This window comes from Chinchilla lanigera, unplaced genomic scaffold, assembly GCF_000276665.1.
Source record: "Chinchilla lanigera isolate Chin_1 unplaced genomic scaffold, ChiLan1.0 scaffold00034, whole genome shotgun sequence".
Classification (NCBI taxonomy): Eukaryota; Metazoa; Chordata; class Mammalia; order Rodentia; family Chinchillidae; genus Chinchilla; species Chinchilla lanigera.
This window is the reverse complement of record NW_004955435.1, coordinates 17,143,218-17,159,220: the sequence shown is the minus strand read 5'-3', so window position 1 is coordinate 17,159,220 and position 16,003 is coordinate 17,143,218. Positions and strand designations below refer to the sequence as shown.

At 40.8% G+C, this 16,003-nt stretch overlaps 1 protein-coding gene across 1 annotated transcript; it reads left to right on the top strand.

Moving 5' to 3' along the window:
* Positions 1–412: 412 nt before the first annotated feature.
* Bcl2l15 (BCL2-like 15) lies at positions 413–7,500 on the top strand. The gene is given in 6 exon segments (XM_005388987.2): positions 413–1,425; positions 2,048–2,072; positions 2,074–2,167; positions 4,048–4,074; positions 5,069–5,266; positions 6,094–7,500. Coding segments are annotated over 6 exon segments (489 nt in total). The 5' UTR covers positions 413–1,298; the 3' UTR covers positions 6,112–7,500.
* The last annotated feature ends 8,503 nt before the right edge of the window (positions 7,501–16,003 follow it).

The following is a 16,003-nucleotide window of genomic DNA, read 5'->3' as shown; positions in this document are numbered from 1 at the left end:
CAGAGTGGTCTAGAATAAGAGGTACTTACGTGATTTGGGGGTACCCTCAAGACAGATGGTCTGGGATGTTTATCTTTTGACTTATCACTTACCTAGTGTCCGTGTCTTTAATGTCAAGTTGTTCTTTAGAGAGCTAAAGCAAAAACTGGCTTTATCAACTAGGTTAAATGCAAACCATTTGTATGTGCTTGAAGTTTGGAGATGTACCCAGTTAATAATACTGTCTCTCTGAGAGTGGAAGTCTTTGGCAGTTATATATCAGCAGAAAAATACAGGCCAATGCTGGGTGTGGTGGTGCATGCCTGTAATCCCAGCACTCGAAGGCTGAGGCAGGAGGATCTTTGTGAGTTCGATACTAGCCTGGGCTACAAAGTGAGTCCAAGGCCCGGCTGAACTGCATAGCGAGACCCTGTCTCAAAAAGACAAACACAAAACAGAAATATACAGGCCAAATTTATGTACTTGTTATATCTGTAAGACCCTTAGAGATTTAAGAGGAAAGAGCCTAGAAGGAAAACAGGGCTAAGGGTTAAAAAAAAAAAAAAAATTGTAACCTTAGGTTAAGTTTGATTGTGTTTCAGAGCTGCAGTTTTCTTAAAATTGTAATTTCAAAACTACAATCTCCTTACCTCCTTTTAACCTATCTTTATTTCCTCTACCTCACTTCCATCTCAAATAGTCCTATTTCTCCTTTCTTGCTTGATGAACTCCACCATACCCTTCAGCCCTCATGCAGATGTTACTATTCTAAAGAAGCCTTCACGATCTCTTTAAGTATTCTTCCCTATCATGCTCTTGCAGTACATTGTATCTCAAGAGCATAAGAAATTATGAGATTTGTGATTTACCAATTAATAGCTGTCATTTCTGCTGTACTGTCAGTACCACAAACATGTCATTTTTCTGCCTCATTTGTAATGTGAAGTTCCACGCACATAGATGCTCAGTCATTGTGTAGAGACTCCTAACTTGATTTCAGTTCTAAACTGGCTATGCAAAACTAAAAGTTATTCATTAGCAATATGTACTGGCTAGGGTGTGTTTCTGAGATAAGGAACTGAAACTCTTCAACAAGTCACCCTGGTTCCATGTGGGCAAGCTTTTGAGAGAAGTCCCACATTTCTGAACAAGTATTTTTGAGGAAACCTGGTTGGGAAAAAAATCCCAGGACTACATGTCCAATAGGAAAGTTTATAAGAGGTAGACATGTCTGCTTAGTTTACTGGTGTTTCTATCTTCCTGCTGAGCTGAAGCTGCTTGTTTTGTGGAAGAGCAAATCTCAGTGGTAGGCATCTAAGATGAAGAGTCCCCAAACATTTAAGGAGCAAACAGAATGCATCATCAATACTTTACTCACAGACTTCTTGAGCCCAACATTACAGGTGGCTAGTCGGGGCCTATGCAGTGTAGATGAACCAGCCTCGGGTAAGATTCTTGGCCTATTCTCAAGTCAATATTAGAGAACTTGGGTATGCTTTCCTCATTTTCTTTTCTTTCTCTTTTTTTTTTTTTTTTCTTTTTGTCTTTTTAACACAGGGTCTCGCTATGCAGTTCAGGTTGGCCTTGAGCTTACTTTGTAGCCCAGGCTGGTCTTGAACTCACAAGGACCCTCCTGCCTCAGCCTCCCGAGTGCTAGGATTATACGTGTGCACTGCCACACCTGGGTCTTCATTTTCTCTTAACTTCGGAAAGAAAAAGATTCTTACTGAAGGGAGATTTTGACTGTTTGTTTGTTTGGGTTTTTTTTTTGTTTGGGGTTTTTTTTTTTTTGTCTTTTTGAGACAGGGTCTCACTATGCAGCTCAGGCTGGCCTCAAACTCACAGGGATCCTCCTGCCTCAGCCTCCCTAGTGCTGGGATTACAGGTGTGTGCCACTATGCCTGGCAAGATTTTGACTACTGATGACTATCGATGTGGACAGATCATTGAAGTTCTTGGGAGAGAACAATGCTAAAATTGTTTCTAAGACAAGAATTTTCCCTCTCGCTCAGATTCCTAAGAATTTCCATCCCTTCAAGCTGTGACAAATGTGTTTCCTCTGTCTTAGGAGAGCCTTGCTCTTTTGATGCGGCTCATAGCTGGACGACTTCGGATGTTAGGTGACCGGTTCAATGGAGAATTAGAAGATTCTGCCAAAAACATCATTGCGCAAACTACTCAGGGACGGGTCAGGTTTTTACCTCCTGTATTGTTTGCTGCTTTCCTACTTCATTCTTCCTTTCCTTCCTACTCCTTTGTACTGTGAGTATGAATGTTCTGTGAGAGGTTTGGGATCTCATATATATCCAAGGAGATAGAGCAGGACATGCTCATTGCCAGCTCTTTAGGAATTAATCAAAACCTGTGTAGTATAGTGATGGAAACTCTTGACAGGGAACGACCAACTTTTAGCTTTCTTCCACTTGGTGTTCATCAAAGCTTAGTGTGCACAGAGCACTTTATTCTCAGCAAAGTATCTTTTGTGCATGTTTCAGTACTTATTTTTGTGAGGCTCGGCATCTTCCTTCCCCACCCTACAAGATTCAGCAGTGATGGACATATAGAAAGGATGGGGAGTTTATAAGTATGATACATTTGGGGATAAGTCCTGACTAACCACACTGGCGTTTCATCAGAACCCTGATTACTGGGTAGTAGCACTTAGATTGATATAAAGAATATAGTCAAGTGTGGTGGTGCATGCCTGTAATCCCAGCACTTAGGAGGCTGAGGCAGGAGGATCGCTGCAAGTTCAGTTTGAGGCCAGCCTGGGTACAAAGTGAGCTTCAGGCCAGCCTGAACTGCACAGTGAGGCCTTGTCTCAAAAAGACAAATAAAAAGTTGAAACAGCCTCAAACTCATAGAAAAGTCAGAAGGATAGAGGGAAGAATTTATCTCACGAATCACTTGAGAATAAGTAACTGACATATTTTATCACCCTTTAATACTTTAATATTTTCTTTTTCTTACATAACCACAATCTAACAAGACCAAGAAATATCTAATTCTTAGATCACATTCAAATTTTGCCACTTGTTTCAATAATATCATTTATAGCAAAAAGACCTAGGCCAGAATCACATATTACATTTTAGTTATTATGTCCTTTTAGTACCCTTCAATCTGAAGTAGAAATTAAGATCTGTTAGGTACACAAACCAACTCCACACAAGAAATGTAAACATTATGTAATGCAAACATGAACAATAAAAAAAGTAATGTTTTTTTAAAGCTATGTAAATATCCTTTAACTCCTTAAAATTTGTCTGTTCATTTCTATATCGACATAGATTTATGAATTCCTACTTTATTCAATGGGTTATTAATCTGTTACTGTTGTTATTTATTTAGATGGGAAGAATCTTTTTAAAAAATCAGGACTGTGTCTTTTTGTTGTATCTGTAGCATGTTTTGACTTTTGAGTACTTCCTTTTCTTTTGGATTGGAGATTGAACCCAGAACCTTCACACTGAGCTACATCCTAGCCCCTACCTGTTTGAGTTTTTTTTTTGTCTTTTTCAGACAGGGTCTTGCTATGCAGTTCAGGCTGGCCTTGAGCTCACTGACCTTGAGCTCGCAACGCTCCTCCTGCCTCAGCCTCCCAAGTGCTGGGATTTTGTTTTTCTGTTTTTTAAGGCAGGATCTTGCTAAGTTTCACATTTGGATCCCCCTGCCGTAGCCTCCTAGAGTCCTGGAATCATAGGTGTGCACTAGCATGATGGCTTGAGCATATCCTTATTCCTTTTTGAAAATGAGAATATTTTATATCAAAGTTCTTTTTTCTTCTTCTTTTCACTTTCCCTTCCTGTCCCGTCTCCCATCTTCCCCATCCTCAAATCCCCTTCCCACCTCCATACAGTTTATCTCCCTGTTTCCTAGCATCTATCCTTTATTTTGCTGTTTAAATTATTCATCCTTTGGGTTTCCCATATAAGAGAAAATATACACTGTTTAGCCTTCTGTGTCTGATTTATTTCATTTAACATTACAGTCTTGAGGTGTATGCATTTTTCTACAAATACTTGCTTAATTTCTCTAACAGAACATCTTGTACTTTTCCATGCCCAGACCAGAACAATACTCCAGGAAGCTCCGGTTTCCCTTTTTTTTTTTTCTTTTTTTTTCTTTTTTTTTTCTGTCTTTTTGAGACAGGGTCTTACTATGCAGTTCAGGCTGGCCTTGAATTCTCTTAGCCCAGGGTGGCTTCAAACTCACAACGATCCTCCTGCCTCAGCCTCCCCAGTGGTTTCCTTTAATGAAAGAATGAAAGAACCCCAGTGGTTTCCTTTAATGAAAGAATGAAACTATGCAGTTCAGGCTGGCCTTGAACTCTCTTAGCCCAGGGTGGCTTCAAACTCACAACGATCCTCCTGCCTCAGCCTCCCCAGTGGTTTCCTTTAATGAAAGAAGTACCTAGGTCTTAGAAATTAAGACCTAGGTACTTTCCCACGTGGATTCTCTTCTCAGCTTGTTTGAATTTTTTTGATATCAGGACTCAAACTCAGGACCTCGCACTTGCCAGGCAGGTGCTATGCCCCTGAGCTATATTCTGGCCCAGCTTGTCTGAATTCTGATACCCTCATCTGACCATTCTTTGCCTCCTACACCCTAAAAAGCCTTGGTTGGCCTCACCTACTAGCATTTGGACCAAAGTGTTTGCAAAGGGAAAGAGGAAATACACAGAGCTAATTTGTTTTAAAAGAATTTCCTAGACATTTCCTAGTTGTGCAAATAATACCTTTACATTTTGACCCTTTATGTTCTCATGTACTTAATATTTTTCTCTCAGATCATTTTGTTTTTCTTTCATATTGTTCATCCTAAGCAATAATATCTGAAATCATGGATTTGATGAGTTACTTGATGGGTTGCTTATATACTTTTCTAATATTCATTAAAATAACACAATATTAAAGTGAGAAAAGTTCATCTACCTCCTGCCTGCTAATACCTCAGGTCCATCTGCCACTCCTTGGGCAACACTTGCGTTAGTGGATTCCTGAACTGCAGCTTCCTACACTTTTTAAGTGATACTTTACTGATACATCCTTTCTCCTTCCTTAGGTAGGAGCTGTACTTCAGAACACAGCGCAGTCTCAGTGAGACCTGGTGTGCTCAGGATTCTAGCCTCGCGTATGAGAAAGCCTTTCTGGCAGTGTCAGTGAAATTTCTTAAGTATGTGGGCCGTGTGGCTCCTGAAATGGCAAGGCGGGTGGCTATCCCTATGATGAGTATGATCAATGAGAACAGAGCCGTCTGTGACTTCATCCAGGCCCAGGGAGGGTGGGTAAGTGTGTTGGGCCCCTGGCTTTGCTAGACATTTGGACTCTTAATATTAATACCAGAGACTCTAATTGTGACCCCTTTGGAAGTAGGAAACCAAGCAGGAAGACGGGTATCCCTATTTCACAGATTTTGTTGCCATGGAAGAGGGGAATAGACAGAAGCTCACCCTGTGGATGTTGCCAAAGTCACGCTACCTAAAATGTTGACTGTTAACTCTAAAGCTAAACCCCACTTCCTACACATGACATCTATAAAGTATATTGGTGGTAGAGTTCTACTCTCGGCCTGGCTACACTCTGCTCCTTGGTAAAGAGTCATTGTTTGGTTTTTGGTTTTTCTCCGGTACTGGGAGCCGAACTCACGACCTTGCGCTTGCCAGGCAGGCGCTTTTGCCGCTGAGCTAAATCCCCAGCCCCAATAGTTATTTGTTTTGGGTGGTTTTTTGGGTACTACTGGGAATCAAACTCATGACCTCAAGCTTGCAAGGCAGACACTGTGCCACTGAACTATATCCCCAGCCCTGCTCCTTGGTAAACTTCTGGGTCTTCTTTCCTTAAAATCCTTAGGTGTGTGTTGAGAAAGCTCACAATCATCTTAGTATTACCTAGCCGGAAGTAGTTTGTCTCAGCTGGTACTGATAACAGGAGGACACATTCTAAACCCAAGTTTCAGTAACTGTTGGACCTTGCTGTGTCAGAGAGTATTCCTCTCCATGTCTAGGACTGGCGGGAGCTTTAATCAGAGCTGTGTTCTCTGGAGGTATCTGCAGATTATTCCCAATTTCTAAAACCCATCCCTCTGATGGTAGGATTTTCACTGTTTCCCTAGGAAAATCTGGAGAGCTGAAGAAGTTGAATTATCCTTGACTGAGCTGCACTTCTTTGATGGATCAAATGATTGATTTCTGGCCATTAAAACAGAGAAATAAATTTAAAAACCACTTTCTTCATTTAGTCAGAATGTACTTTGCTGAATAAATTATTTCCTACTGATAAAGTTGGAAACAGTTTCCAGAAGCCTATAGAGATTTTATACTTTCTGTTTCTACATGAATTTTAATGAGGTTTTGTTGAAGCAAAAACCTCCAAACGGAATATAATGATTTATTAGTGAAAATCCAGGCAACAACTAGGCCTTTGCTAGAGATATTGCAGAGAAAAAAGAACACTGAAAACTGTTCCTTTATATTTAACTTTATCTTTTTGGTAAGGATCTTGTCTACTAATTTTGCAATCTAAAGAACTTCAGGGAGATTTTTGGTTGAAAACTTATTATTTCAAGTTAAGGATTTTCTTTCAAATTTATCCCTGGTTCATGTTAATTTTGTCCAGACTGAATTTATTTTATGCAGTATACAGGTTGGAAGCCAAGAGCAGCAGTGTGTTCATCTACACTTTCTACAAAGGCCAAAGGTAAAAGTTAGGTATTTTTATTGCCACAGGATGTAGGAAGCACTGGACTGTCTCTAGGACAGTAGGGCCCTCCCAGCTTAGATGAAGCTGGCTGGACGCCTCAGGGATTTTGTAAGTAACGTTCACACGCCACTTGGACTTTATTAAACTGCTGATCTTGTGGCCCCTTTCCTAGAATGCTGATTCCGTAGGGGCTGGCTAGGGGCTAGGAAACCACCCTTTCAACTCCATGTGCAATTCAGATGCATGTGAAGTTCGAAAATCATCACTTTAGAGCAGGAGTTGACAAATTATTGACCACACGCCAAATCTGGCTTGCTATCTTTGTGCGTAAATAAAGCTTTCCTGGAATGTAGCAACACTTCCTTGTCCCTGTTCTGTCTATGGGTGCTTTCCCATTACAGTAGCTGAAGTGAGTTGTTATGACAGACACCATATGGCCCCTCAAGTCTGGAATATTTGCTAGCTGGCCTTTTAGGGAAAGAGTTCACTGACCCCTGCTCTAAAGCAAAGTGAACATTTATTTGTCCTCGAATAATTTAAAGCGTTACAATCCTTACAATTCCTATAAACACAGTTGAAGATAGGATTTAAACTCAAAAACACTTAGCTCTTTTAAGAATGTAGTTCAGAAGTATTTATTGCATAGTCCCCATTTTTTCTAGGGTCTTAGCAAACCAGAGAGCTCTGTGGCTCCTGAGTAAACTACAGAAGTTATATGTGTCTTTGGCCTTAAAGTGAGACTGACAGAAAGCAAAGTTTACAGTTTCTATGATCTGTGCATTTCAAAATAGTCCTTAATAGGGGCTGGGGATTTAGCTCAGCAGCAAAGAGCCTGCCTGGCAAGTGCAAGGTCGTGAGTTCGGTTCCCGGTACCGGAGAAAAACCAAAAAAAAAAAAAAAACCAAAAAAAAAAAACAAAAACAAAATAGTCCTTAATAATCTAACAGATTAGCAGGCAGTCATTATATACAGAGTCCAAAAACCAGAATACTTACCTGAGGCAGTCATTATATACAGAGTTCAAAAACCAGAATACATTATATACAGAGTCCAAAAACCAGAATACTTCTTCTTCAGGAAGAAGACACTGCTATGTCTACTACTGAAATGAGGTACTGGTGACTTCGGCTAAAGTTTAATTTACTACTTCCCCTCCCTCCGCCAGCCGCCTCCATGACCTTCCTATATGCAAAGGAGTAAGTATGTGATGCTATTAATATAGTTTTTTCTTTTCTTTCTCTTTTTGAGACCTGGTTTCACTATGTAGTTCAGGCTGGCCTTGAACTCACTTTGTAGTCAATGTTGGCCTCGAACTCACAGCGATCCTCCTGCTTCAGCCTCCTGAGTGCTGGGATTACAGGCATGTGCCACCACACCTGGCTTGTTAATATAGTTTTTTACTTTTCCAAATGGTGCTTATTTCCTCAATTCCTGGGTAAATCACAATATGTTAATAATCCAGAAATGAGATTTCTTGTTACTGTTTACTAGAAATTAGCTTTTTTTGCTGCCAAGATAGTTGAAAGACTCTTTTTGTCTCTTTTGCTACAAAGTCAAGATGGTGAGTTTTGTGGCATTTGACCTCTATTTTCACTTTGACTAATGATATTCAGTTTATGAAATAAAATTCTTTTGTCTGTGCATTTGAACTGTTTCAGCAAGTGCAATCCAAATTGAGTGATAAATGCCAGCAACCCCTCTCTCCCTTTTCTTTCCCTTCTTACCATATCAATTTCTGTTTTATTCTACATTTCCCATAAAACAATAGAATGTGAAGTCAGTTTCAATTATATTGTAGTATCTTCAGTTAGAAAGATACGGATCTACTTGGGATTACACTAGGCAAATGGGTAAAGTAACTCTGGCCTGAGCGTTGTGTTTGTTGCTAGGCTACCCTATCTTAGGAAAGTTTAAGTGAAGGGGCTGCAGGGCTGAGGAAGAAGGCATGATAGCCCAGAAATTAAGAATGTATTCAGATTCCTTGGCTTTAACAATTTTGTTTCACTATAGACTAATTATGTGACATTAGGCAAGTGACCTAATTCCTTTTTGCCTTAGTTTCTTTTTTTTTTTTTCCGTCTTTTTGAGACAGGGTCTCACTATGCGGTTCAGGCTGGCCTTGAGCTCACTTTGTAGCCCAGGCTGGCCTCAAACTCTCAACGATCCTCCTGCCTCAACCTGCCGAGTGCTGGGATTACAGGCATGCACCACCATGCCTGGCTCTTGCCTTAGTTTCTACAACTGTAAAACAGAGATTTATTTTGTTTTGTTTTGCTTTTTGAGGCGGGGTCTTACTATGTAGCCCAGGCTGGCCTCAAATGCACAGCAGTCTTCCTGCTTCAGCCTCCTGAGTGCTGGGATTACAGGTGTGCGCCACCATGCCCAGTTTAAAACAGAGGTTTTGTAGCCACTTCAGGCTTCATTTGTAAGGGATAAATGAAACAATATATTTTATAAAGGGTTTAGACCAGTGCAAGATTTTAGCTTGACTTTTCTTCTCCATTCTGTGTTTCACAGATGCAAGTCAGTCTTATGGTTTCAATTTTACCTCAATGTGGTTGATTCCTACATGTGGTTTATTTCCCTTCTTCCCAAACTCATATCCACAAACTCTAATTGCTTATTTCTGTGTGTCTTTCTCAGACTTTGCTCTTCCAGATTGCCAGTCCAACAACCTGAAAACTTCGCCTTTGTCTTTGCCTTTTTTCCAGTCTCAGTCACCTAATTAGTCTTTTTCCTTTATTCTTTCCTCTTTGTTCTGGTTCTTCCTGCCAGATTTTATTACAACCTGCCTTGATTATTGGTGTTGGTTACTTTTCTCTAGTTCCTGAGACAAAATACCCAACATCCAAAATTAAGGAAGGCAACGTTTACCTAGTTCACAGTTTGTGGCGGTTTCAGTCCATAATCAGCTGGCTCCAAGGCAGGGTGGCACAGGGGCAGCAGTCCAATGCGGCAGAAACAGCAAAAGCAACAGGAGCAAAAAGGAAGAGCAAGCCTCTTTTCCTCCCTTATATTGTAAGCAGGTTACCTCCTCCCAGGGCAGGTGAAGCACTCACACCATCTCCATGCCCTCCTCTTGCACAGCATGATAATGTTTACAAAGTGGGGACCCTGGTCCCCTGCTGAGTTAAACAGCTAAACTTCTCAAGTTGACACAATGTATCAACCATTACAATCCACCCCTTGTCAAATTGCAAACAGGCACATTTCTTTAAACCGGTTCCTAAATATAAAGACATGCTTACTCTTATCATTTCATAACTTGAACATTAAGAATCAGTATCAAGTCTATCAACATTATATTACATTAGAACCATAGCATTCCACCCCTGGCCCCCGCGAACTCATGCACATCCCTTTATGCAAAAGGCATTTAGTCTATGTCAAAGAGTTGCCAAAGTCCTAACAGTTTCAGCATTGCTGAAAAGTCTAAGTCCCAAGTGTCTTTTGAGATATAAGGCAAACTCTTAGCTGCAAGTCTCTGTACAAATGAAAAGGTAAACACTTCCAGCATTCAGTGGCACAAGATAAAAATTTTTACTCCAAAAGTTACAAAAGGGGATTCAAAGGATTGGGACCAAAGCAAATCCACAATCCAGCAGGGCAAATATGTGAGGCAATCTGTGGCAAGTTATGAGCTCCAAAAGGCTTGGGTGGCTCCACCCCGATGGCACTTCTGGTGGTTGTGCTATGGCAAGCAGAAACACTGAAATGACACCCAGGATTTGGAGGCAGTGAACAGCTTTATTTTACACCAGTGGTCCGGGGTGGTCCTGGCTGGGTTCATGCCCAACAACAAAGAAAGCCAGGCCCCGCCCTCTGGTGGTCTGGGGCTTTTATAGGCTTTTACTGGCAGGAAGTACAGAATCAGAGCTGTAGGTTTTTGATAGGGTGGGGTAGGTTCCGTTACTTTGGGGAACAGGTGGGTCAAATGGGAAATGAAAACATAGTGCCCAAGATATTGGCATGGAGCAAGTGAGTTGCAGGCATCCTAGAACAAGGGAGGAGGCCATATTACATGGACCAGGTTGGAAAAATAAAAATAGAATTGGGGCTTGGGTTTTAGCTCAGCAGCACAGCATCTGCCTGGCAAGTGTGAGGTCGTGAGTTTGATTCCCAGTACTAGAAAAAAAACAAAAATAAATAAATAAAATAAAATAAAAAAGGCTTTTCTGCTTTAGTTGTAGCTTCCATGACCTCTCTTACACCTACTTTGCTCCCTCCTTGCAGCTTTCCTTAGCTGATCCATATTCCTGGCTTTTCTAAACTTCTGGGGTCTCCACTGTACCTTCAGCTTCACACTCACAGCTTCTCACACTCCCCTCTCATAGGCACACTGCCTGGCCTCCCAGGCCTTCTAAAACCAGGGTAGAAGCCTTCTTAACCCTACTACTTGTGCATTCTGCATGCATCTAAAATCAGCACCACATGGATGATGCCAGGGTCTGCTGGAACAGTAGCCAGGCTTTCTTCTCTCTTGGTTGTAGGGGTCAAGTTCCTGGATCTCTGAATCCAATTCTTTTTTTTTTTTTTTTGGTACCAGGAATTGAACTCAGGACCTTGCACTTGCCAGGCAGGTGCTTTTGCCACTGAGCTATATCCCCAGCCCTCTGAATCTAATTCTGAAGAACAAATTTTCTATGCTGCCATCATTCTGGAACCTGCTGTGGCTGCCACCATTCTGAAACATAGTGCTCTGCAGCTTTCACCTCAAAGCAAAGTCTCTCATTTTCACAGTTTTGAGACTGCAAAGGGTATAGTCTTATTGCTTCTTGTGAGGCCCTCAGGCCATCTTTTATATTCTCCTGCTTCTTCTCAACAATTAAGATCTCCCCAGCTCTATCTTTGCAGTCCACATCTTTACTGGAGCTTCCCTTCTGGCCAAACTCACAACATTTTAAATCACCTTGCTGGGCTCTTTGCTTTTGATTCTCAACATAAATCTGGCTAAACATCCTCAACAATGGCCATGCCACAGCCTCACTGTTCAACTGCCTTGAAATTTCTTCTGCCAGATTAGTTAGTCCATCACCCTTAATCTCAGTGTGGGCAAACTCTCTGGACATGAGCAAAATGCAGACAAACTTCCTGCCAATCCACAGCACACATCATCTGGAATCCAGCAGCCAATGTAATCCTTCTTCCCAACAGAAACCTCCCAAGCCTGCTCTTTACCAGTTTTCTGGTCTTCTGAGCCCTGACCAGAATCTCCAACACAGAACAGCCTAAGGCATTTTAGCTCTACTCTTTCAGATGACATCTCTGAACCTTTCCAAACTTTTCCCACGAATAATTCCCAAAGGCTCTTGAAACACATCATCAGGTATAGTCACAGTAATGACCCCACTTCTCTGTTGCCAAATTCTGTCTTCTTCTGCCATGAACAGTTGCCACTGTGCCATGCCACCCAGTCCTGGAGCCAGCTGATTATGGACTGAAACCTGCACAAACTGTGAGCTAGATAAACCTTTCCTTCTTTAATTTTGGGTGTCGTGTATTTTGTCTCAGCAGCGAGAGAAAAGTAACCAACACGGCCTCCAATGATGCTTTCAGTTCATTGTCCTATTGCAGTCCTGTTCCTGCCCCATTTCACTTTGCCCTGTCTCCTGCCACCAGATGGATAAAAGCTGTGGTTTCTCTGTCCGTTGTTTTGATTCATTTTCCACATGGTATAATTCATTTTTGAATTTAATATACTACTTAAGGAGATTATGAGACCTAAAAGAATTTACCAGATGGGGATTTTTTTTTTAAACCTAGAAACACTTTCCAAAAGCATTGCTTTGATCACCATGCTCTTAAAATCCTTAAGTGGAACTATTGATGGTGATGGATATGTTCATTATCTTAGCTGTGGTGATGCTTTCATGGGTGTAGGTACATCTCAAAACTTACCAACCTGTACACTTAGCATGTACAGCTGCCTGTATGTCATACCTTAATAAAGTTATTTTAAATTTTTTCTTAGCTTCCTAGTGTGCATTTAATAAAGTCAGCCTGGGACTCAAACTCCCCCAGGGTGTGACTACAGCTACCCTTTCTAGCCTTATAAATCATAATTCCCTTCTACAAAACCAATGTTTTGGTAAAACTGAACCATTCACTGGAACTGAAATTCTCCTACTCCTTTCTATGTTTTGTATTGCTTTTTCTCAGTGCTACTACGGACATCTGTAAGACTCAACTCACTTGTTACTTCTTCCATTAAGGCTATCTAGATAAGCTGGAAAAAAGTGATCTTTGCCTCACCAAAATTTTTTGTTTGCGTCTTTTTTATGGTTTTTATCACAAACAGCCTTAAACTGTAGACGTGTACTTATTGTTTCTATAAGAAGATCTTTGATACAGTTTGTGAGCATTTCTGTAGCACACCTCTTCTCCATTCTCTTGCATGTAGATGGATATTAGAAACCCCCTAAGTGAAGGAATAAGTGATTGATTGAGATGAGATACCAGATTTGATTATATTTTGAACAAGATGACAAGCTTCACCAAGAGTCTTGATTCTTTTTTTTTTTTTTTTAGAGATAAATAGTTTCAATTGCAAGTTATCAGTTAGCCTTTGCCTCTCAGTATTCTGACACCAAACTTGGAGTCCGGTTCCCTGTATGGTACGCGGGGAGGGACCGTGGGGTCTGCAGCAGGTGAACTAAAGAGCTTGATGAGGTCTCAGGGTGGTTCAGTGACAAGAAGCAAAATGGAAGATGAGCAGGGGACTTTCCACTATGAGTGATGCGAAAACATGACAAATGAAGCAAGCTTCATGGATGTCTTATGCAAGCCTTCTCTGTATCCATTTATAAAAGGAGAAATGAGTCTATTCTGGCAGTAAATGAGGTCATTTCTTTGGGGCCATTATGACCTTTCTGAGCTGGACTCAGACCTCAGTAGGGACACCACTCCTATCATAACAACAGCCTTGCTGCTTGGGCGGCAGCATCGGGGAAGTACTCTGCCAGCTACCTCGGCCTCCCCCTAGGGCGGTGGCCCATCTGCTCCTGACAGAGTGACAGGGAACGGCCACATTGGAAGTGTACACCGTGCACTGCGCTAGGCAAGAGACCTGGAATAACTGGTGTAGTGAGAAACTAACTCAGAGTGGATTTCTCACCAAGCATAACCATATAAAACAACACACTTTCTCACAACAGATTACTTAAGGTATGTTTAAGACCAGGTTAAACAGTGGGGGTTACACAAATGTATAGATTATAGTATCATTGCCCTTGATAAATCTAAAGCTAAAAGGGCCATTTTACAAATCCTCTTTGCAAAAAACCCTGTTAAATAAACTTGTGGGGAAAAAGGAACATGTGAAGAAACAAGAAGAGTGTTCTGTAGCCACATTTAAAAATTTATATTGTGGGGATTTCGACCAGGAAAGGATCACAATCAGAGAGAGTTGGGGACAAGAGTTTTGAAGAAAGTTATTTATTTTCATCCTGGTGAACATGAGGTGTAAAGTCGAAAAGGAGGGTTTTGGTGGCAAGCTGAGGAATCTGCACTTGTTCCCACAGCCTACTGGTATTCTGATTGTTTAGAATACAAGTGAAATTTTAAGAATTTTTATCCACAGAGATCTAAGTATTAAAACAGAAACATTAAATCTGCTGGAAGACAGAATAGGTAGAACTTTTGAAGACATTGGTGTAGGCAAAGACTTTACGACTAAAAGCCCAATTGCACAGGAACTATCACAAAGAAATCAACAACTGGGACTTCACCTTATTAAAAAGCTTTTGCACAGCAAAAGAAACCACCAACAGAGTGAGGAGACAACCCACAATGTGGGAAAAAAATGTTTGCCAGCTGTTCCTCAGACAAAAGATTACCACTGAGAACATATAAAGAACTCAAAAAAGTCAGACCTCCCAAATTTAAAGACCCAATCAAAAAATGGGCATCTGAAATGAACGCACATTTCTCAGATGAAGAAATACAAACAGCAAATAAATATATGAAAAAATGTTTAACATCATTGGTCATTTGAGGGAAGCAAATTAAAACAACACTGAGATACATCTCACCCCGGAAAGAATGACTGTTATCAAGAAATCAGCCAATAACAAATGCTGGAGGGGCTGTAGGGAAAAAGGAACCCTTCTCCACTGTTGGTGGGAGTGTAGACTGATGCAACCACTGTGGAAATCAGTGTGGAGATTCCTCAAAAAACTAAGATTGGAGGTTCCATTTGACTCAACTATTCCCAGAAGTATTAAAAACATTGTACCACACTATATATGTGCACCCATGTTTACAACAGCACAATTTACATAGCTAGATCTTGGAAACAACCCAAATGCCCATCAACTGAGGAATGGATAAAAAAGATGTGGTCTTTTTTATACAATGGAGGCCTATTCAGTTATAAAGAAAGATAAACTGGAGAATTTTATAGGTAAATGGATGCAAGTCAAGACCACATTTGTAAGTGAAATAAACCAGACACACATGTGTAAACATCACACTCCCTAGTGTGAGAAGATGAAAGAGTAAATAGCATCCAACATGTACAATAGAGATTGTAAAATGGGAAGAAACTTCAAAAGGAAAGAAAAACTGGGATGGCGGAATGAAGAAAAGAAGGAAGGGAAAAGATAAAAATATATTTATAGGATAGTCATACTACTAATTTTTCTTAGTTCATTGAAAAGAAATTTTGTGCTAATATTGTTTGGACAATTAAATGCCAATATCTTGTACTCTAACTAATTTAAAGATAACAATATACAATGTATTAACCATTGTTACCCTGTTATTGTTTTGAAATTTTACTTTTTTTTTCTTTTTAAAATAAAAGAATTTTCATCCATCTTTGGTTGCTAAAAGATACAGAAGGCAAGATACATGGAGATAGGTCATTTGAGAACATATTGCTATAGGAAAACTTATGAAAACAGGAATGGAGGCTACCATGGGAATGGAAAAGACGAGTTGGATGTAAAAGACATTGAGGAGGAAGGACCAATAGGGCCCGGTCACCGAAAGCGTGCCTATAGAAGACTGTTTCATAGGTGAGTCACATCGCCTGTTATAAATCACTGGCCCCCCAATGTGGAGGCGCATGCCTGCCATCCCAGCACTGGAGAGGTAGAGGTAGGAGAGTCATCAGGAATTTGAGACCAGCGTGGGCCACATAAACAGATCAAGGCCAGGTTGAGCTACAAAGTAAGACCCTGTCTCCAAAACAAAACAAAACAACACTTGGATGGCCCTGGGATGTAGGAAAAGGTGAGAATAGTGAAACTAAAGCTACGACTGGATAAATAGCCCTTGGTACAGCACGCCTCCCTACAGTACGAGAAGGATGACCTGAGAAA